A 23,953-nucleotide genomic window follows, 5' to 3' on the forward strand; every position below is an offset into this window, starting at 1 on the left:
CTGCTATTCAACAGTTCCAAACTCTTATCCCAGAGTGAAATATGTTACGTACAGTGCCTACAGAAAGTTCATACCCCTTGACTTTTTCCACTTTGTTATTACAGCCTGAATTTAAGATGTATTCATTTGAGATTGTGGCACTGGCCTTCACACAATACCCCATAATGTCAAAGTGGAATCATGTTAGACATTTTTACAAGGAAATGTCAAGTCAATAAGTGTTCAACCCCTTTGTTATGGAAAGCCTAAATAAGTTCAGGAGTAAAACATTGCTTACAAGTCACATAAGTTGCATGGACTCACTCTGTGTGCAATAACAGTGTTTAACCTTTTTTTTTACTAACTCATCTCTGTACCCCACACATACAGATAATTGTAAGGTCCCTCAGTCGATCAGGGGAGGTTTTCCAATAACTCGCAAAGGGCACCTATTGGAAGATAGTTAAAAATAAATAAAGCAGATATTGAATACCCCTTTGAGCATGGTGAAGTTATTAATTACACTTTGGATGGTGTATTAATACACCCAGTCAGTACAAAGATACAGGCGTCCTTCCTAACTCAGTTGCTGGAGAGGAAGGAAACCGCTCAGGGATTTAACCATGAGGCCAATGGTGACTAAAACAGTTAGAGTTTAATGGCTGTGATAGGAGAAAACGGAGGACGGCTCAACAACATTGTAGTTACTCCACAACACTAACCTAAATGACAGAGTGAAAAGGAAGCCTGTACAGATGAAAAATAATCCAAAGCATGCATCTTGTTTACAATAAGGCATTATAGTAAAACTGCAAAATAAAAAAACCTGGTTCAGTCTGTTTTCCAACAGACACTAGGAGACAAATTCACCTTTCAGCAGGACAATAACCAAAAACACAAGGCCAAATACACTGGAGTTGCTTACCAAGACGACATTGAATGTTCCTGAGTGGCCTAGTTACAGTTTTGACTTAAAGATGCTACACACAGGATTTCTTAGAATAATTGCATTGTTATTTCAGAAAATGTCCATAATATATCTGGCGCAAATAGTGGAATGATGGTGTTTCACAGTATTACTTACCCGTCAGTGTTGTAATTGGCTGTGAAATTCGCCTATTGATTTCTCCCACCGGAGTGGCATCTGTTGTCAAACTGGGAAAGCTGTTCTGACTTTGTGGAGCTGTTCTGATCTAGTGGAAATCGTCATTTCCTGGTTGTTAAAATTCTACACTGTTTATGTGAGAAAACATGCACTAATAGTGTAAGGAATCATTGTACCATCAAATTCGTTGTGAAATATCTTTTAAATTACAAAAATTATATTTTTTTCCGTTTTTTGAAGCTGGTGGACCAAAACAAAAAAGTTAATTTCGGTTTTGGTCCACCAGCTTCAAACCGCTGTAAAAAATGAAAAACTATATTTTTTTGGACGGCTTGAAAATCTATGGCCAGACATGAAAATGGCTGTTTAGCAATGGTCAACAACCAACTTGACAAAGCTTGAAGACTTAAAAAAATAATAAATTATATATATATATATATATATATATATATAGACTTAACATTAAGACTCACAGCTGTAATTGCTCCCAAGGTGATTCTAACATGTATTGACTCGTGTGAATACTTACGTAAATTATGTACAAAAAAACATGGGTGAGAAAAATTCGGGCTGTAACAACAAAATGTGGAATAAGTCAAGGGGTGTGAATACTTTAAAGCACTCTACCGTCAACATTTGATCAGGCCCAATAATTAAGGTTCCCTGATTTTCTACATATAAATAAACTGGCTCATATGATAACAGCCGAGCAATGCACAAAGAAATAGTTGATTGGATGACATTTACATGAGGCCAAACTTCAGAGTGGCATTTTCACATGACCCGACTGTCAATGCTTTGAAACAAAATACCAGCACAGGGATAACATTTTACACAGCAAGCCTGCTGTGTATAAAGCCTCTAGTGAACTCAATTCACCAAATTTCTCCTACTTAAAAATATAGTTAATCCACCATATTGGAGAGATTTTGGGGGTAAATACTATAGCCTATGGAATCAAAATGGCCAGTGACCGATCAGCATGTCTACATCAAATCTAGTCAAGCCGCATCAGCAGATCCAGACTGATGAAGCAGTAAAGCCCATTTCATTGCAACCTTAAGCTGATTGATGACATCAAAGTCAGAGGTTAGGTGCTGTAGCTACCAGCCTTAATGAGAAGCAGCAAGGACATGAGAACTGCTGGTGCTAAGGGGGGCGAGGACCTCTTACCAGCGGAGGGGGTGGTCTTGGTGGCTGGCGCCCCTGTTGACCTACCCATCTTGCTGGGCGCTTTGAGTCCGCTGGGCTTGGTTGTGCTCATGTTTCCTCTCTGTGTGCTGTGAAATCTACAGGGCCTTTCTGTCCGTCAGTGGGCGCCGGCAAACCCCAAATCATTGACGTAGTTGTGCTCAGACTCTGAGATGACAATGCTCTCTGAGTCACAGCACCAAAATAAATCAAACAATTTTTTTTTAAAGTAGGGAAAAAGGGGTGAGGGAGAAAAAGATGCCCCTCAAAAAAGGACCCTGTTAAGAGAGAGGAAGACAAATTAGTGCAACAAACAGCTTCGTATAGTATGCATTTGAGTTAGCCTAGTTTATTCATATTTACTTTGCATAGAAGACTACTAATGATAATATCCTGAAGTGAACAGGATTTTCACAGAATAATCATATATTTCAGTCTTCACTTAAAATGGTAAGCCAGGAGGGAGGGTTGTTTCACTGGTCCAATTTTTACTTTGTGGACATGACTATTCAAACACTGGCGTCTTATATTGATTTGTTCACTTTGTATAATTGGTTCCACCTCAACATCATGGGTGGCACTGACAAGGCTTATTGTTTACAACGGATTAATGGTGAGCATAGATGGGCTGAATAGCCTGCCCTTGACATTCAAATGATCTTGTGTTCTTATGACAACAAGCAGTGCTCCCCCGACTGACTCGTCACAGTGAGTCCAATACTAAAAATACTCTGTCACAAGCCAGGCCACATTCAAGTGTCTCTGTGTGCGCATGTATTTGTCACCGCCATACAGAAACAAACTCTCGCTTTCCCTTTCTCTCCCCCACACACGCAAAGTCGATCAGTCTTCGATATCAACGAACCTAGTACCATTCAGAAACATAGGCAGGGAATTCTTAACGAAAGACCTGCACATAAACACATTTCAACCCCAGACACAAAGACTGGAAGTACACTCTTTTTGCATGTCAGAGTACACTCATTTTGTTTTGCTCAATAACATGTGATTCTACCCTCCCTGCTTTAATAAGGACTTCTAAAAATGGGCCCATTACATGGATTTAATAACACTCCAATGACATGTTTCTAAATTCGGGGCGGTAGGTAGCCTAGTGGTTAAAGAGTTGGGCCAGTAACCGAAAGGTTGCTAGATCGAATCCCCGAGCTGACAAGGTTCTGCCCCTGAACAAGGCAGTGAACCCACTGTTCTTAGGCAGTCATTGTAAATAAGAATTAGTTATTACCTGACTTGCCTAGTTAAATAAAAGGTTAAAAATAAATAATACCTCACATTCTCATCACAAGTGCTCTGCTATGTGTTTGCCAGGGTTTACCAATCAAGCAGGCCTAGCCAATAGCTCTGTACTCATCAAACACAAGTCAAGAGTTTTGGGCCCTCCCTCTTCACCATAAACCGTAGAGCCAGCTCGTGTGAAGCTACAAACTCTAGGTAGAGGGAGGGATTAGTAAACAAACAGAAAATGATTCAAGTGTTTAGCAGCCCTCCTACAGGCCAGACTACTAGATTAGCTAATAACTAAATATGCTACAAGGGTCTAGCCTACCTGTTATTACCAGACTGACAAAATGGTGGCCTTGGCATAATCCGGCAACATTTGTGTTGTCCTTCAATGACTTCTCAATAAGGCTACCTGTTAATATTAATGTTTGAGAAATAGCATTAATAAATGTAGTAACTAAGGAAGCCTTAGGCCAAAGAGTGGCAACATATGTGTTCTACTGTTAGCTAGCAATGTAGGTAGACAATTTTATTGACAGTTTTTGCTCTGACTTGCAGCATGTTAGGGACTCCCAAGTGTTGAAATAATGCATGTGGTTGAGAGAGCCCAGAGCAGCAGGTGCACAGCAAGGCCTTCACATCAAGTTACCACCTTACCCCTGGAGGTCAACCACACTACTGTTGCTATGGCAACAACCATTTTTTATTATTTTTTATTTGATTTATTTCACCTTTATTTCACCAGGTAGGCTAGTTGAGAACAAGATCTCATTTACAACTGTGACCTGGCCAAGATAAAGCAAAGCAGTGCGACAAACAACACAGAGTTACATATGCAATAAGCAAGCGTAGTCAATAACACTATAGGGGGGGGGGGTAGTATATACAGTGTGCGCAAATGACGTGAGAAGGTAGGCAATAAATAGGTCATAGTATCGAGGTAATTACAATTTAGCAGATTAACACTGGAGTGACAAATGAGCACATGATGATGTGCAAGTAGAGATACTGGTGTGCAAAAGAGCAGAAAACTAAATAAAAACAATATGGGGATGAGGTAGGTCGATTGGGTGGGCTATTTAAAGATGGATTATATACAGCTGCAGCGATCGGTTAGCTGCTCAGATAGCTGATGTTTAAAGTTGGTGAGTGAAATATAAGTCTCCAGCGATTTTTGCAATTTGTTTCAGTCACTGGCAGCAGATAACTGGAAGGAAAGGTGGCCAAAGTAGGTGTTGGCTTTGGGGATGACCAGTGAGATATACCTGCTGGAGCGCGTACAACGGGTGGGTGTTGTTATCGTGACCAGAGAGCTGAGATAAGGCGGAGCTTTACCGAGCATAGATTTGTAGATGACCTGGAGAAAGTGGGTCTGGCGACGAATATGTAGTGAGGGCCAGCCGACGAGAGCATACAGGTCGCAGTGGTGGGTGGTATATAGGGCTTTGGTAACAAAATGGATGGTACTGTGATAGACTACTAAGCAAACTGGATGCAGAGTATTGGAAGCAATTTTGTAGATGGCATCGCCAAGGTCGAGGATCAGTAGAAAAGTCAGTTTTACTAGGGTATGTTTGGCGGCGTGAGTGAAGGAGGCTTTGATGCGAAATAGAAAGCAGATTCTAGATTTTATTTTGGGATTGGAGATGTTTAATATGAGTCTGGAAGGAGAGTTTACAGTCTTGCCAGACACCTAGGTATTTGTAGTTGTCCACATAGGTACACTTCAACTATGACAGACAAAATGAGGGGAAGAAAATCCAGGAAATCACATTGTAGGATTTTTTAAGAATTTATTTGCAAATTATGGTGGAAAATAAGTATTTGGTTAGGTATGAAAGTTGGTGGTTCCTTTTAACATGAGACTTCAATATTCCACGGTAAGAGGTTTTAAGTTGTAGTTAATATAGTATTTATAGGACTGTTTCTCTCTATGCCTTTTGTATTTCATATACCTTTGACTATTGGATGTTCTTATAGGCACTAAAGTATTGCCAGTGTAACAGTAAAGCTTCTGTCCCTCTCCTTGCCCCTACCTGGGCTTGAACCAGGAACACGTCGACAACAGCCCCACTCAAAGCAACGTTACCCATCACTCCACATAAGCCTCGGCTCTTGCAGAGAAAGGGGAATAACTATTTCAAGTCTCAGAGTGAGTGACGTTTGAAACGCTTTTAGCGCACACCCCGCTAACTAGCTAGCCATCTCACATCGGTTACACCAGCCATTAGGCTGATAGGCTTGAAGTCATAAAGTCATAAACAGCGCTGTGCTTGCGAAGAGCTGCTGGCAAAACGCACGAAAGTGCTGATTAAATGAATGCTTACGAGCCTGCTGCTGCCTACCTTCTCTCAGTCAGACTGCTGTATCAAATCATATAGACTTAATTATAACATAACACACAGAAATACGAGCCTTTGGTCATTAATATGGTCGAATCCGGAAACTATCATTTCGAAAATAAAACGTTTATCATTTCAGTGAAATACGGAACCGTTCGTTCTTTTATCTAAATATTCTTGTTACATTGCACAACCTTATGTCATAATTACGTAAAATTCTGGCAAATTAGTTTGCAATGAGCCTCCAAGGTGGCGCAGTGGTTAAGGGCGCTGTACTGCAGCGCCAGCTGTGCCATCAGAGTCCCTGGGTTCGCGCCCAGGCTCTGTCATAACCGGCCACGACCGGGAGGTCCGTGGGGCGACGCACAATTGGCCTAGCGGCGTCCGGGTTAGGGAAGGCTTGGTCGGTAGGTCCTTGTCTCATCGCGCACCAGCGACTCCTGTGGTGGGCCGGGCGCAGTGCGCGCTAACCAAGGTTGCCAGGTGCATGGTGTTTCCTCCGACACATTGGTGCTTCCGGGTTGGATGCGCACCGTGTTAAGAAGCAGTGCGGCTTGGTTGGGTTGTGTATCGGAGGACGCATGACTGTCAACCTTCGTCTCTCCCGAGCCAAGTTGTAGCGATGAGACAAAATGGTAGCAACTACAACAATTGGATACCACGAAAAAGGGGCAAAAATTCAACAACAAAAAATAAATAATGAGCCAGGCTGCCCAAAGTGCAATGAACGCAAGAGAAGTATTGCCTGCTAACCTGGATCTCTTTTAGCTAAATATGCAGGTTTAAAAATATATACACTTCTGTGTATTGATTTAAAAAAAGGCATTGGTGTTTATGGTTAGGTACAGTCGTCCAACGATTGTGCTTTTTTCGCAAATGCGCTTTTGTTAAATCATCCCCCACCGTTGCATCGATTATATGCAACGCAGGACACACTAGATAAACTAGTAATATCATCAAGCATGTGTAGTTATAACTAGTGATTATGATTGATTGTTTGTTTTTTATAAAGATAAGTTTAATGCTAGCTAGCAATTTACCTTGGCTTCTACTGCATTCGCATAACAGGCAGTCACAGTCTCCTTGTGGAGTGCAACAAGAGGCAGGTGGTTATAGCGTTGGACTAGTTAACTGTAAGGAAGCAAGATTGGATCCTCTGAGCTGACAAAGTGAAAATCTGTTGTTCTGCACCTGAACAAGGCAGTTAACCCACCGTTCCTAGGCATTCATTGAAAATAAGAATGTGTTCTTAACCTCTTGCTCCTACCTGACACGCAGGCGTCCCATCTAGACATCTGGAAATGCAAATGCGCTACGCTAAATGCTAATAGTACTAGTTAAAACTCAAACGTTCATTAAAATACACATGCAGGGTATTGAATTAAAGCTACACTCGTTGTGAATCCAGGCAACAAGTCAGATTTTAAAAATGCTTTTCGGCGAAAGCATGAGAAGCTATTATCTGATAGCATGTAACACCCCAAAAGACCCGCAGGGGACGTAAACAAAATAATTAGCATAGTCGTCGCTACACAAACCGCACAAATAAAATATAAAACATTCATTACCTTTGACCATCTTCTTTGTTGGCACTCCTAGATGTCCCATAATCACTATTGGCTCTTTTTTTCGATTAAATCGGTCCATATAGTGGTCCTTCTGTAGCTCAGTTGGTAGAGCATGGCGCTTGTAACGCCAGGGTAGTGGGTTCGATTCCCGGGACCACCCATACGTAGAATGTATGCACACATGACTGTAAGTCGCTTTGGATAAAAGCGTCTGCTAAATGGCATATAAAATATAGCCTAAATATCGATCTATGAAGACTGTGTGATAAACAGAAAAAAATAGCGTCTTATAACGTAACGTCATTTTTTTTAATTAAAAAAGTTGATGATAAACTTTCACAAAACACTTCGAAATACTTTTGTAATGCAACTTTAGGTATTAGTAAACGTTAATAAGCGATCAAATTGATCACGAGGCGAAGTATATTCTTTAGCTGTCCGTCTGGAAATAATGTCCGGGTAAATCTCAACCAAAATATCCGGTCGGAGGCTTGAACAAATGGCTTGTCTCTTCTTCGTTTGACCAAGAAACTAAGCCTAGGCAAATGACAAGACTGTTGACATCGTGTGGAAGCTGTAGGTATTGCAACCTCAGCCCCATTTATTGTGGTTCGCCTTTATCAATGGGTTGAAGTGGCGGATGGATATATATTTCCATTTTCAGTGATCAGACTTTCCTGCGCTTTTCGATGAAACGCATGTTCTGTTATAGTCACAGCCTTGATTTAACCAGTTTTATAAACGTCTGAGTGTTTTCTATCCAAACATACTAATCATATGCATATACTATATTCCTGGCATGAGCAGCAGGGCACTGAAATGTTGCGCGATTTTTAACAGAATGTTCGAAAAAGTAGGGGGTAGGAGTAACAGGTTAACTGAATTGCTTAGTTAAATAATAAAAAATAAAAAACGTCAAAATCGGCGCCCAAAAATACAGATTTCCTAATTAAAATCGGCCATTCCGATTAATCGGTCGACCTCCAGTAGTGATGCTAGTCGGGCGGGCGGGTGCTGGCAGCGAATGGTTGAAAAGCATGCATTCGGTTTTACTAGCATTTAACTTCTTGGATATAGGGGGCGCTCTTTTAATTTATGGATAAAAAAAACATTCCCATTTTAAACTAGATATTTTGTCACGAAAAGATGCTCGACTATGCATATAATTGACAGCTTTGGAAAGAAAACACTGACGTTTCCAAAACTGCAAAGATATTGTCTGTGAGTGCCACAGAACTAATGCTACAGGCGAAACCAAGATGAAATTTCATACAGGAAGTGCCCCAGATTTTGAATGCGCTGTGTTCCAATGTCTCCTTATATGGCTGTGTATTGGTCACGAATGAGCTTAGACTTTCTGTCGTTTCCCCAAGGTGTCGACAGCATTGTGACGTATTTGTAGGTAAATCATTGGAAGATTGACTTTAAGAGACTACATCTACCAGGTGGCTGCTTGGTGTCCTCCGTTGCAATTATTGCGTAATCTCCAGCTGCGTGTATTTTTCGTTTGCGTCGAGGAGAAACACAGCTGCCACGAATGATTTATCATCGAATAGATATGTCAAAAACACCTTGAGGATTGATTTTAAACAACGTTTGCCATGTTTCTGTCGATATTATGGAGTTAATTTGGTAAAAAGTTTGGCGTTGTAGAGACTGCATTTTCTGATGTTTTTCTTAGCCAAACGTGATTAACAAAACGGAACGATTTCTCCTACACAAGTAATCTTTTTGGAAAAACTGAACATTTGCTATCTAACAGTCTCCTCATTGAAAACATCCAAAGTTCTTCAAAGGTAAATGATTTTACTTGAATGCTTTTCTTGTTTTTGTGAAAATGTTGCCTGCTGAATGCTAGGCTTAATGCTATGCTAGCTATCAATACTCTTACACAAATGCTTGTGTAGCTATGGTTGAAAAGCATATTTTGAAAATCTGAGATGACAGTGTTCTATCTCAAGGCCATCAGACTGTTAAACAGCCACCACTAACATTGAGTGGCTGCTGCCAACACACTGTCATTGACACTGACCCAACTCCAGCCATTTTAATAATGGGAATTGATGGGAAATGATGTTAATATATCACTAGCCACTTTAAACAATGCTACCTTATACAATGTTACTTACCCTACATTATTCATCTCATATGCATATGTATATACTGTACTCTACATCATCGACTGCATCCTTATGTAACACATGTATCACTAGACACTTTAACTATGCCACTTTGTTTACTTTGTCTACACACTCATCTCATATGTATATACTGTACTCGATACCATCTACTGTATGCTGCTCTGTACCATCACTCATTCATATATCCTTATGTACATATTCTTTATCCCCTTACACTGTGTATAAGACAGTAGTTTTGGAATTGTTAGTTAGATTACTTGTTGGTTATCACTGCATTGTCGGAACTAGAAGCACAAGCATTTCGCTACACTCGCATTAACATCTGCTAACCATGTGTATGTGACAAATAAAATTTGATTTGATAAAACATCTGCCAAAATGCAATTTGTGGAAAACACAGTTCTAAACCTAACGCGAGCAGTTGCGATAGAGATTAACATTTCCATTAGAAATTTAGAAAGAGGGGGAATCTAATAGCAACAACTATGATGGATTGCTAATATGACTAGGATTGTGCCTTTGGCTTCTGGACAACAAAAGAGAGTTGATAAGAAAACACTAGAACAGGAGAAATGCTGGTTAATGGCACGAGGAAGTCTTTAGAAAATAAATTGCCTCCACATTTCTACAGATGGATTTTTGCAAGGCTACTTTGAAGAAAGGTAAGACATGCCTCATTATTTGGAAGGAAAGTAAACTTTCCGGTTTCAATTCTACTGCCTCAAGCTCACATTGCAAAGTGGTGGGTGACTCGCTGAGTCAAAAGGTAGGCAGGCTATGGCCTGTACACCCGAAAGGCGAATGGGAGGTGCGCTTTAATTACGAATTGATATTGAAAAATAAAAATAGCTTGTTTTTAATTCCACAAAATAATGCAAATTACCCATAGACCAATAAGCATGACCGGACATATGTATTTTCAGCAGCTAACCGAGTAACATCCCTAATATTTGAATGTAATTTGATCTGTTTCAATTTAACAAACTTACTTTCAGACCAGGATACTTTTCTTTAGCAATTGTTGGACCCACTTCCTGTAGTGTGCAGACATGAATTATTTTGGTGTCTAATTACATGTTTCCTATGGCTCTGGGTTCATGCCACCTACAAAATGTAATGCACTAATGACTCATTTGCACTGTGAACTCAACATTACAGTTCCACCAGTGCATGCTGTAAATTTAGGAGACATAAAATCCGATAGCTTGCTGCCATCCTTCAATATTATTGCTATATAGTTTAACGAAGCACGCACTGTAAAAGGAAATAACCTTGCTGCTCTGTTGGGATACATGAAATGGGTGGGGACTGCCTAGCTATAATTAATTGTGTTACAATTTCCTTTTTTTATTTAGTAAATTTCTCTTACTTTAAAGCTCTGCATTGTTGGGAAAGGGCTCGTAAATAAGCATTACAGTAAAGTCTGCACCTGTTGTATTCAACGCATGTGACAAATACAATTTTAATTTGACTGGTTGAGGATGTGTTCTGTAAAACAGATTTAGTTCTGAAACCGATTTGAGGGCCCAAAACATGGAGATAATCGACCTCCATGTACGATTACTTGTGGCAGCAGCTTATCCACAGCATGTCTGGCTTAGCTAAGCCATGCAGAGTAGGAACGCATCACTCAGACAGACTGTATAGCTCTCTGAACGCAGGGAAAAGACCTTTCATTCTTCACTGTGCAATATACTTTTGCTGACATCAGTTGTGCAAAAAGCCTCACTAAATGACATCTCCAATTTGCAATGTATTGTATCCTACACTTCCCTCTCAGACTTCCCCTTTCTTTTCCCCATTCCTTTCATTAAGGGCAAATAAAGTAATTCACTCTCAGCTGGTTGGAAGCACTTAGAAAATAGGAGAGTTGATTTGTCTAAGGGCATGAATGTTGAAAAAAGTGTTTAACCACTTGGTACTCCAGACTTTGGTTGTGGAAGGTTAAAGAATTAGGCTATTTGAAGGTGAAAATAACATTCGAGAGGACATTTTAAATCCAAGGACAAGATCAAACTAGAAATAAAACAATTCCCGAAATTGGTTTGGTTTCCAGCTTGAATGGTTCAAAAGTTTCCATTACTGTTGGTGGGTTAGTTTTTGATGCTAATTTATTTGTAGACTTTTGAAAATGATAGTTTTAATGTTTGCAGCTGAGGTGGTAAAAGATCAGTAGTATTTAAAATGGTCTACCACTGTTTTTATGGTTGGCATTATGCCAATTTACGCAAATTAAAATTGAGTATATTTTAAAGGTTTCAGATAATTTGAAGTTAAGATAGCTTCAATGTTTTAAAGATGGTCTTGTAGCTTAATTGGCTGGCTGAGGAGCAGGACCATTTTCAATAGCTACCACTGTATTCCTATGGTTCTCATTCAAACCCATGTTATTTATGCACATTTAAAATTGATATAGTTCAAAAAGTATAAATAGTATCAACAAGCTGTATGCAAGACATCGAAGTTGAGTCAGTCTGCACATTTCAACATTGGAGTTGATAGCTTACACGGTTCAAGTAGCATCTAGAACTTTTAAAATGTTACTATTCAAGTATATGGCCACTGAACTGCATTGAAATTTATGCAAATATGGTTGTAGAACAAAAAGTTTAGTATAAAAAATATTTTCTCAAGCAACCTGCGAAAAACCAGTCTACAAGTTTTAAATTTGTTTTCATGTTGATAGCTTAAGTGCTAGAGTGAGGGGAATAATGAATATGTAAGAGTGCTAGAGTGGGCTTGCTTTCAGCAAGCACACTAAATATATAGTACCAGTCAAAAGTTTGGACACACCTACTCATTCATGTTTAATTTTTTTACATTGTAGAGAAATAGTGGAGACATCAAAACTATGAAATAACACATATGGAATCAATTAGTAACCAAAAAATTATTACGCCTAAATATATTTTAGATTCTTCAAAAAGGAGCCACCCTTTGCCGTGAGGACAGCTTTGCACACTCAACCAGCTTCGTGAGGTAGTCACTAAGGAATGCATTTCAATTAAACAGGTGTGCCATGTTAAAAATGGATTTGTTGAATTTCTTTCCTTCTTAATGCGTTTGAGCCAATCAGTTGTGTTGTGACAAGGTAGGGGGTATACAGGTTATTTGGTAAAAGACCAAGTCAATATTATGGCAAAAACAGCTCAAATATGTAAAGAGAAACGACAGTCCATCATTACTTTAAGACATGAAGGTCAGTCAATCCGGAAAATTTCAAGAACTTGTGAAGTTCCTTCATGTGCAGTCGCAAAAACCCTCAAGCATTGTGAGGAAACTGGCTCTCATGAGGACCGCCACAGGAAAGGAAGACCCAGAGTTGCCTCTGTTGCAGAGGATAAATTCAATTGAGTTACCAGCCTCAGAAATTGCTGCCCAAATAAATGCTTCAGAGTTCAACAGACACATCTCAATATCAACTGTTCAGAGAAGACTGACTGAAATCAGGCCTTCATGGTCAATTTGCTGCAAAGAAACCAATCCTAAAGAACACCAATAAAAAGAAGAGACTTCCTTGGGCCAAGAAATATGAGCAATGGACATTAGACTGGTGGAAATCTGTCCAGCTCTCTGGTCTTGGCCATTGTGGAGTCTGTTTGATTGAGTGTGTGGACAGGTGTCTTTTATACAGGTAACGAGTGTAGAACAGTTGAAGTGTACCTATGATTAAAAAAATTACAGACCTCTACATGCTTTGTAAGTAGGAAAACCTGCCAAATCGGCAGTGGATCAAATACTTGTTCACCCCACTGTAAGCAAGCCATTATGCCCGTCAGTATCTCAATGGAAATCATAGTGTTGCTAGTGTACTGATGAATATTCCTGACCAATTTCTCTCCCAAGAAAAGAACAAGCATATCATTAGGCCTATACTGGAATGAAGGGATATCAGGGCATACACACATATGTTCAATGCAACTATAAATCGTTAGAATACTATTACCATGTTATTGCTACTTTTATCCGTGGCGTGCTGTAATGCAAATTAATTAGTGATGCACCGATGACATTTTTGGCCGATACAGATATCCAATATTATCATTGCCTTTTAAGCATTCTAGTACAGTTAAATAATTAACACTCACACCCAGCAGTCTAAGCCACTGCAACTCAGTGCAAGAGGAGTTACTACAGTCCCTGGTTCGAATCCAGGCTGTATCACATCCGGCCGTGATAGGAAGTCCCAAAGGGCTGCACACAATTGGCCCAGCGTCATCCAGGTTTGGTCGTCCTTGTAAATAAAAATGTGTCTTAACTGACTTGCCTAGTTAAAAGGTTATACACACACACACACACACACACACACACACACACACACTGACCAAAAAGTTAATTTGTTGGCATTTACATATGTCCCCATTACCAGTAAAACAATCAAAACATAATCAAAACCTATTTCTTTCACTTACTTGCAGTGCTGCTTTATTGTTCATTTGTTCAGTCGTTTCATTCTCAACCAGGATTTCTTATACTATGGAATGTCGTTTGGGTCTCTGAAGTCAAATAACACTATTTATGGGGCGGCAGCGTAGCCAAGTGGTTAGAGCGTTGGACTAGTAACCGTAAGGTTGTGAGTTCAAACCCCCGAGCTGACAAGGTACAAATCTGTCGTTCTGCCCCTGAACAGGCAGTTAACCCACTGTTCCCAGGCAGTCATTGAAAATAAGAATATGTTCTTAACTGACTTGCCTGGTAAAAAATATATATATATATATATTTGACCTGTCAAGTGAGCTTGTTGACCAATCAGGACCTGAAGATGACTGCACGTCACACAATTTAACACGTTCATTAAATTTTTAGGTGTCATCATCTAAAATAACCCTAATTTATAAGACAGTTCTTATTTGAATAATGGTGGTTGGATCCATCTATGTGAAGCTAGCCACAATAAGGATGAAATAAAAGTATGTCATTGACAGTGATGCAAATGAATACAAATAGTAGAATTATGCCATAATTGAATAGATCATGCTAAACGAGGTTGGAATGTTATAAAATCAACAAAAGACTATTTGTTAATTTGACAAATCTGTTGAAATCACACTGGATGTATTATACTTTAAATTTGTGTTTGGAGCATACTTAATTCACTGTACAGCATTGCCTATTGATTGTGGATCAATGACATGGGGTATCAGTCCACTCAGTGACACACACAGAACATTAGCGTCGTAGCTCTTATTGCAGGACTCTGAAACAACTGAATTGAGCCACATTCATTGTAAATCTATGTGTATTGAACACTATCCCAGAGGAAAAACAATACTGCATGGATGTTTGAGTCTGATCACACTGAGGACGTTGTGAAAAAATATATTGGGTATTGAGTAGACTCATACTCCATTTCATTGATCCCCAATCCTTTGGTAAAGCTGTACAGTGCAATATGAATGTCAATACACACAATAGGCTGACTGGGAGATGATTTCACACAGTCACAGTCCCGCAATAAGAGCAACAACGCTAATATTTGTGTAAACTCTTCACATTTATGTTCTGTGGGTGTCACCAAGTAGACTAATACCCCATTTCATTGTTTCACATTCCAACCTTAACATTATCTAGTCTAAATATGGCTTGGCTCCACCAATTGTAACCTTCCGCATCTTTTTCAAAGGGGTACTTATATTTTGAAGGCAAACCGCAAATTCCACTATTGTGCCTAATCCTTATTGTGGCTAGCTTCACAACACATAACCCGGTGTGTGGTCGGTCTGGTCCAGTGTCACTTGCCAGACGAAGCTAGCTGGCTGTTTATAACGTTAGCTTGGGCAACAGGGTTAAGTAGCTAGCTAGCTATTTATTTTCATGAACAGAAGTTCAATTTCAATAGGCGAACAACAAGTGGCTACCTTGCTAATACTTACTCACAAGGATTCCTAAATCATTGCTAAGAAAAATGAAAATGACTGCAGTTTCTACTGATCATTGTTTTCAGGCTGGTTGTATGGGTGATAGCTAGGTACCAAGCTAAATCTAACTACCCCAGAAGTTGCGGTCAAACAAATAATGCTTTATTACCAACGCAGAATTGTAAACATTGTTTGCAAACTTTTTTGTACAGCTTTGACAGTGCTGATAGTAGTGCTGCGCCTGGCTTGCAAGTGCAAATTCAGAACACCCAACATTCTATAATAACTGTTATTTGACATGTCAAATTAAGAGTTTATTTAACACGCCAAATTGTGTTATTTGACGTGTGTCTTTTTTGACACGCAAAGACCCAAACGGCATTCCATAGTATGTTGTGAAGCTAATAGCAGTGACGCTATTACTGTGCAACTCCGATAGGGCAACATGTGTACCGGTGCTCAACCAGTCAGCAAAAGCCAACATCACCCACAACAGAGAAAGGTTGATTGTCAAGGGCAATGAATTCCATCATCTTGACATTAATGGATTGCGCCTTTGAGTTGTCTCGCTGAAATTCTTACTCTTTCAAATGACTACTCAACTTGTTGACTGCTTGAGCCACACAGCAGACATCGTTGGCTTGGTTAGAAATGCTGTGTTGCACGTGTAGCGCAAAGTTTTACGTGGCGTCATTACATCAACGACCTACATTATATAGGTATGCACGTCAGCTTTGACATCGGTTTTGCACATCGGCGTTAAACTAGACATCGAACCTGAAGACTGATCATGCTCTCCACAGCCGATGTGAGTAAGACCTTTAAACAGGTCAACATTCACAAGGCCGCAGGTCCAGACGGATTACCAGGACATGTACTGCGAGCATGCGCTAACCAACTGGCAAGTGTACTCCCTGACATTTTCAACCTCTCCCTGTCCGAGTCTGTAATACCAACATGTTTCAGGCAGACCACCATGGTGCCTGTGCCCAAAAACACTAAGGTAACCTGTGTGAGGTTCTGTGTTATGCACTATAGCCTGTTACCATATCATATGTGATTGAATATTATCTGCTGTGGGCTTGTGTGGGTGTATGTGTTATGCAACATAGCTGACTTGAGTTTCAGGGCCATGGGCCTTTCTTGTGATGGAAAAATATAGAACATAAAAACAGGAACTGTACGGTCTTTTGTTTGATAACAGGAGCCAGGTGTGTGATAACTGTATCGAGAGTATGAGCGCATAGATATTCTACACAACTACAACGACCGACCGCTGAAGCGCCAAGGGGGCTGGGACCAGCTCGTACGCCAACAATCAACGATAGGCTGGGTGAGTTTAAACCACGCCCAGTCTCTACTCTGTGACAGGCCGGCTTGGAAGCAGGAACTACTTCTGTCAGAGTATTAAAGAAGATACTGTTAGTGTGTTGGCTAGTTCTCTGTTCTAACCTTGCGTGGTGTTACAGCGAACCCGTATATATACGAAAATTGCATTTACCACTTATTGCTCATCTAATAAAAAGTCATATTTATCCTGATACCAGATTCGATTGACGCAACCCTTAACACCTGCCAAAATGACTACCGACCCATTGCACTCACGTCTGTAGCCTTGAAAGGCTGGTCATGGCTCACATCATCACCAATACCCCAGAATTCCCTAGAGTCACTCCAATTTGCATACATCCCCAACAGATCCACAGATGATGCAATCTCTATTGGTTGAGAGCTTCAAGTTCCTTGGTGTCCACATCACCAACAAACTATCATGGTCCAAGCACACCAAGACAGTTGTGAAGAGGGCACAACAAAATCTATTCCCTCTCAGGAGACTGAAAAGATTTCGTATGGGTCCTCAGATTCTCAAAAAGGTTCTACAGCTGCACCATCGAGAGCATCCTGACTAACTGCATCACCGCCTGGTATGGCAAATGATCGGCCTTCGACCGCAAGGCACTAGAGGGTAGTGCGAACTAGAGGTCGACCGGTTATGATTTTTCAACGCCGATACCGATTGTTGGAGGACCAAAAAAAGCCGGGGCCGATTAATCAGGCGATTTGTATTTATTTACTTGTAATAATGACAATTACAACAATACTGAATGAACACTTATTTTTACTTAATATAATACATCAATACAAATCAATTTAGCCTCAAATAAATAATGAAACATGTTCAATTTGGTTTAAATAATGCAAAAACAAAGTGTTGGAGAAGTAAAAGTACAATACGTGCCATGTAAAAAAAGCTAACGTTTGAGTTCCTTGCTCAGAACATCATAAGAACATATGAAAGTTGGTGGTTCCTTTTAACATGAGACTTCAATATTCCAAGGTAAGAGGTTTTAGGTTGTAGTTAATATAGTATTTATAGGACTATTTCTCTGTATTTCATATACCTTTGACTATTGGATGTTCTTATAGGCAATAAAGTATTGCCAGTGTAACAGTATAGCTTCCATCCCTCTCCTCGCCCCTACCTGGGCTCGAACCAGGAACACATTGACAACAGCCACACTCGAAGCAGCGTTACCCATGCAGAGCAAAGGGGACAACTACTCCAAGTCTCAGAGTGAGTGACATTTGAAACGCTATTAGCGCGCACCCCGCTAACTAGCTAGCCATTTCACATTGGTTACACCAGCCATTAGGCTGATAGGCTTAAAGTCATAAACAGCGCTGTGCTTGTGAAGAGCTGCTGGCAAAACACACGAAAGGGCTGATTGAATGAATGCTTACGAACCTGCTGCTGCCTACCATCGCTCAGTCAGACTGCTGTATCAAATCATATAGACTTAATTATAACATAACACACAGAAATACGAGCCTTTGGTCATTAATATGGTCAAATCCGGAAACTATCATTTCAAAAACAAAACGTATATTATTTCAGTGAAATGCAGAACCGTTCGTTCTTTTATCTAAATATTCTTGTTACATTGCACAACCTTCAATGTTATGTCATAATTACGTAAGATTGGATCCCCCGAGCTTGACAAGTTGAAAATCTGTCATTCTGCCTCTGAACAAGGCAGTTAACACACCGTTCCTAGGCAGTCATTGAAAATAAGAATGTGTTCTTAACTGACTTGCTTAGTTAAATAAAAATATATAAAATAAATAGGCAAAATCGGCGCCCAAAAATAGCGATTTCCGATTGTTATGAAAACTTGAAATCGGCCCTAATTCAAATCTGCCATTGTGATTTATCGGTCGACCTCTAATGCGAACGGCCCAGTACATCACTGGGGCCAAGCTTCCTGCCATCCATACCAGGCGGTGTCAGAGGAAGGCCCTAAAAATTGTCAAAGACTCCAGCCACCCTAGTCATAGACCTGGGCCTGGCACAGGACAATGGTAGGTTAAATCATCCTTGGTGCCCCTGCTTCCATTAGAGGGAGAAGCAAAACTTCTTGTTAGTGCAGTTTGATCTGTGCATAAAAAAGGGTGCAGACACCCAAGCCCGAAGTTCTGTTTTGCTGAAATGTATCAATTAAATGAGGCCAAAAATTATGCTAATTGTTCATTATCAAATGTTATCCCAACAGGTTTATTGTTTAATCACTACTGAATCATTTCTATTGAGCATGAGCAGTGTCAAACGCACTGAAACCAACTCCAGGTCACAGTTTACACATAGCTAAATCACATAGATTACCTTGACCTGAGTTTAGGTACAAAATATAAAGTGAATTCAGTCACTACCATGTTAGGATATTTGGCAAGAGACAACCACTTATGAAAGGTATCTAGCAGAACCAATTACTAAATATACTTTTCTTTAAGTTAGCGAGCAAGCTGACAGACATAAGGTTTGTTGAGTTTGCCGTGTTCTTCATGGGACAGGCAAAGGTGCACATATTTATGATTGACCAGTCGAAAGTTTCCCTGGGATTCCTACTGACGCATTGCATTCCATTGATGTTTACAGTGGTCGATGAGGTGGCACATCTGGATATCGTGACAGTAGCTGCAAATGGAGCTACTGTATAAAACTAACTTATAGAAAACTCGATTGGGTCAACAAACTCATGTCTAGTTCAAACAATCCAAATGTTTTAAAACACTAACTGGCCGATGTGGCGGACTTAGCTAGCCAGTAGCCATATGGTTCATACTATTTGAGCTTTCCTAAACCACAGAAACATAGCACACTGACAAAGTCTTCTTGCTCGTATAGGAAAGCTAGCTAACGTCGAGGGAATTCCACAGGTCCGAACGTCGACTCGTACCACAATGTCGCCCCTGAATGACATGTCTTGAAAACTAGTGGTTAGGATCGCTTGTGATCTTTTATTTAAAATATAATCTCCAAGTCAAACCATGTTAAAAATGTGAGATCAGTATCTAGACTTAAGGCCCAGACAGGTCGTGGCTGGCTAAACGCGGTATATACTAGCAGCTAGCTAGCGTTACATGAGCTAAATTGGCGCTTAGTAACTGTTTCTCCGTGGGTTATGGGCTCCCTGTCTTGACTGAGGGCCCGCAGGGCTACCTATAAAGCAAACGTGAGATAGCCGGGTTCAAGCCTCTTCAACCAATCCTTACCTGTAGCACTCCAGTATGAATTGTTCTTTGACGAACAGCTAGAAACAATCCCAAACAAGCACAACCCTCTTTCGAGTTGTCTCCCCAACCGAAGCCTTGTGTTCCGACGGACTCGCGTTCACGAGGTGCTGATTGAGCGAAGCAATGACGTAAAATGGTCTCGCCCCTATAGAATACAGGCAGGAAAAATAACTAAACTCGTCTAAAACCAAAATTAAAAAATAAACTACCACAATTATAATATTAGCACAAGGTCATAAAATGCATTCGCTAAAAGAAAATCTACTAAACTTGAATTATGTCTGTCAAAGTTTTATTCGGGATAAAGATAATTGTATTACTTTCAATTAGAAACGATTTGCTCAGATTTGTATCTTTCAGCATGCAATTTCTGTAAAATATTAAGAATAAAGATTGCTTCAATACAGACAAAATGTTGCCACCCGGGTACGGTTGTTCCTTTCCCTTTACCTGATAACCAAACAGATTTTGAAACCGTGTCGGCTTTGTGGAACTTGCTTATTTTAACCATTCAAATGTTGGTAAATTCAAATACCGTACTGACATGATTTGAATGGTGAGATTAGGAGTTGGGCGGCAAATTGGAAACCATCCAAACACACTATACAGATCAATCATTATATCAAAGGGAGTTTAAAGGAGGCTGTATTCGAAAAGCATAAGTATTAGATCAGGGCAGTTAATTAAAGTCACGAAATAGGACAGACAACGCTTCAGACCAACAGTCAATTTCCATCCAGCAGCAGCATGACACCACCCGAAACATCAGCCCTCCAAATGGTTTATAATCTTGAACAAATATTTAGATTTGATAACAAAAACACGATAAATTAATTTACCGAAGCCTTACTGTGTACTTTTAAATCGGACTTCCAATGGCAAAACAACTACGGCGAAAAACAACGAAAACAAACCATTGCATTGTAAAACGTTGGTCCATCTCCTGTGACACTTCTCCAGAGACATGATGGTCAGTCACTTCTTAGTCTTTGCAGGAAGCTGCTATAGACCACCAAGTGCTAACAGTCAGTATCTGGATAACGTGTGAAATGCTTGATAAAGTATGTGATAAACAGTTAGGTATATTTTCTGGGTGATTTAAATATTGACTGGCTTTCATCAAGCTGCCCACTATCAGTCAACCTACCAGGGTAGTTACAAACAGCACAGGAATGAAATCATCATGTATTGATCACATCTTTACTAATGCTGCAGAAATTTGCTTTGAAACAGTATCCAAATCAATCAGATGTAGTGATCACAATATAGTAGCCATATCTAGGAAATCTAAAGTTACAAAGGCTGGGCCTAGTATAGTGTACAAGAAGTTATACGATACGTTTTGTAGTGATTCCTATGTTGTTGATGTAAATAATATGTTGGCCTGTGGTCTGTAATGAGCAACCAGACCCTGCACTTGACACATTTTTGAATTTGCTTATTCCATTTACAAATAAGCATGCACCCATTTTGAAAATGACAGTGAAAACTTAAATCCCCGTGGCTTGATGAGAAATTGAAAAATTGTATGCTTGAGAGAGATGAGGCAAAAATAATTGCAAATACAGTGCATTGGGAAAGTATTCAGACCTCTTGAATTTCTCCACATTGTTACGTTACAGCCTTATTCTAAAATGGATTCAATAGATTTTCCCCCTCATCAATAAACACACAATAACCATAATGATAAAGCAAAAACAGGTTTAGAAATATTTACAAGTATTCAGACCCTTTATTCAGTACTTTGTTGAAGCAACTTTGGCAGTGATTACAGCCTCGTGTCTCTTGGGTATGATGCTCCAAGCTTGGCACATCTGCATTTGGAGAGTTTCTCCCATTCTTCTCTGCAGATCCTCTCAAGCTCTGTCAGGTTGGATGGGGAGCGTCGCTGCACAGCTATTTTCAGGTCTCTCCAGAGATGTTAGATAGGGTTGAAGTCCGGGCTCTGGCTGGGCCACCCAAGGACATTCAGATACTTGTCCCGGAGCCACTCCTGCGTTGTCTTGGCTGTGTGCTTAGGGTCGTTGTCCTGTTGGAAGGTGAACCTTCGTCCTAGTCTGAGGTCCTGAACGCTCTGGAGCAGGTTTTCATCAAGGATCTCTTTGTACTTTGCTCCGTTCATCTTTCCCTCGATCCTGAGTAGTCTCCAAGTCCCTGCCGCTGAAAAACATCCCCACAGCATGATACTGCCACCACTACGCTTCACCGTAGGGATGGTGTAGGTTTCCTCCAGACGTGACGCTTGGCATTCAGACCAAAGAGTTCTATCTTGGTTTCATCAGACCAGATCATCTTGTTTCTCATGGTCTGGAAGTCCTTTAGGTGCCTTTTGGCAAACTCCAAGCGGGCTGTCATGTGCCTTTTGCCGAGGAGTGGCTTTCTGTCTGGCCACTCCACCATAAAGGCCTGATTGGTGGAGGGCTGAAGAGATGGGTGTCCTTCTGGAATGTTTGCCCATCTCCACAGAGGAACTCTGGAGCTTTGTCAGAGTCATCATCGGGTTCTTGGTCACCTCCCTGAACAAGGCCCTACTCCCCCGATTGCTCAGTTTAGGCCTCTTCCATTTAAGAATGATGGAGGCAACTGTGTTCTTGGGGACCTTTAATGTTACAGAAATGTTTTGGTACCCTTCCCCAGATCTGTGCCTTGACACAATCCTGTCTCGGATTGTGTCAATTCCTTCGACATCATGGCTTGGTTTTTGCTCTTACATGCACAGTCAACTGTGGGACCTTATATAGACAGGTGTGTGCCTTTCCAATCAATTGAATTTACCACAGGTAAATCAAGTTGTAGAAACATCTCAAGGATGATCAATGAAAACATGATGCACCTGAGCTCAATTTCAAGTCTCATAGCAAAGGGTCTGAATACTTATGTAAATAGAGGTATCGTTTTTTTTTTTATTACATTTGCAAAAATGTTTAAACTTGTTTTCAGTTTGTCATTATGGGGTGTTGTGTGTAGATTGAGGAAAATGTTTTATCTAATCCATTTTAGAATAAAGCTGTAATGTAACAAAATGTGGAAAAGTTCAAGGAGTCTTGAATACTTTCCGAATGCAATGTATGTCTGGCTTCAGAACCGTACTGCAACTTGAGAAATCGTGTGACACTGTATTTAGCGCCATCCATCATTCCTTAAATTCTGACCAGTTTCCCAGTCCCTGCCGATGAAAAACATCCCCACAGCATGATGATGCCCCCACCGCGCTTCAGTGTGTTGATGGTGTTCTTGGGGGTGTTGGGTTTGCGCCAGACATAGCATTTTCCTTGATGGCCAAAAAGCTCAATTTTAGTCTCATCTGATCAGAGTATCTTCTTCCATATATTTGTGGAGTCTCCAACATGCCTTTTGGTAGAACACCAAACGTGTCTGCTTATTTTTTTCTTTAAGCAATGGCTTTTTTTCGAGCCACTCTTCCATAAAGTCCATCTCAGTGGAGTGTACGTCTTAAAGTGGTCCTATGGACAGACACTCCAATCTCCGCTGTGGAGATTTGTAGCTCCTTCAGGTTATCTTTGGTCTCTTTGTTGCCTCTCTGATTAATGCTCTCTTGGCCTCGTCCGCGAGCTTTGGTGGGCAGGCCCTCTCTTGGCAGGTTTGTTGTGGTGCCTTATTCTTTCAAAAAAAATGTACAATGGATTTAAATGGTGCTCCATGGGATGTCCCATAGTTTCTGATATTTTTTTATAACCCAACCCTGACCTGTACTTCTCCACAACTTTGTCCCTGACATGTTTGGAGAGCTCCTTGGTCTTCATGGTGCCACTTGCTTGGTGGTACCCCTTGCTTAGTGGTGTTGCAGACTCTGGGGCCTTTCAGAACAGGTGTACATGTACTGAGATCATGTGACAGATCATGTGACACTTAAATAAAGTCCACTTCTATGCAATCGAACTAATTATGTGACTTCTGAAGGTAATTGTTTGCACCAGATCTTATTTAGGCGCTT

General features: G+C 40.4%; 1 protein-coding gene across 6 annotated transcripts in view; it reads right to left on the bottom strand.

Annotated features, from left to right (window-relative positions):
- Positions 1 to 20,127, bottom strand: part of clip1a (CAP-GLY domain containing linker protein 1a) — a 56,064-nt gene extending 35,937 nt beyond the window's left edge. For all 6 annotated transcript variants that reach the window (XM_046350775.1, XM_046350777.1, XM_046350778.1 and 3 more), the window contains exons 1-2: positions 19,978 to 20,127; positions 2,258 to 2,553 (exon numbers count right to left, since the gene is read on the bottom strand). In XM_046350775.1, coding sequence (XP_046206731.1) covers positions 2,258 to 2,348 — 91 coding nt within the window. In that variant the 5' untranslated portion in view covers positions 2,349 to 2,553; positions 19,978 to 20,127. The remainder of the gene's footprint in view (positions 1 to 2,257; positions 2,554 to 19,977) is intronic.
- Positions 20,128 to 23,953: the final 3,826 nt, after the last annotated feature.

The sequence above is a fragment of the Oncorhynchus gorbuscha genome, linkage group LG05 (genome assembly GCF_021184085.1).
Source record: "Oncorhynchus gorbuscha isolate QuinsamMale2020 ecotype Even-year linkage group LG05, OgorEven_v1.0, whole genome shotgun sequence".
NCBI lineage: Eukaryota > Metazoa > Chordata > Actinopteri > Salmoniformes > Salmonidae > Oncorhynchus > Oncorhynchus gorbuscha.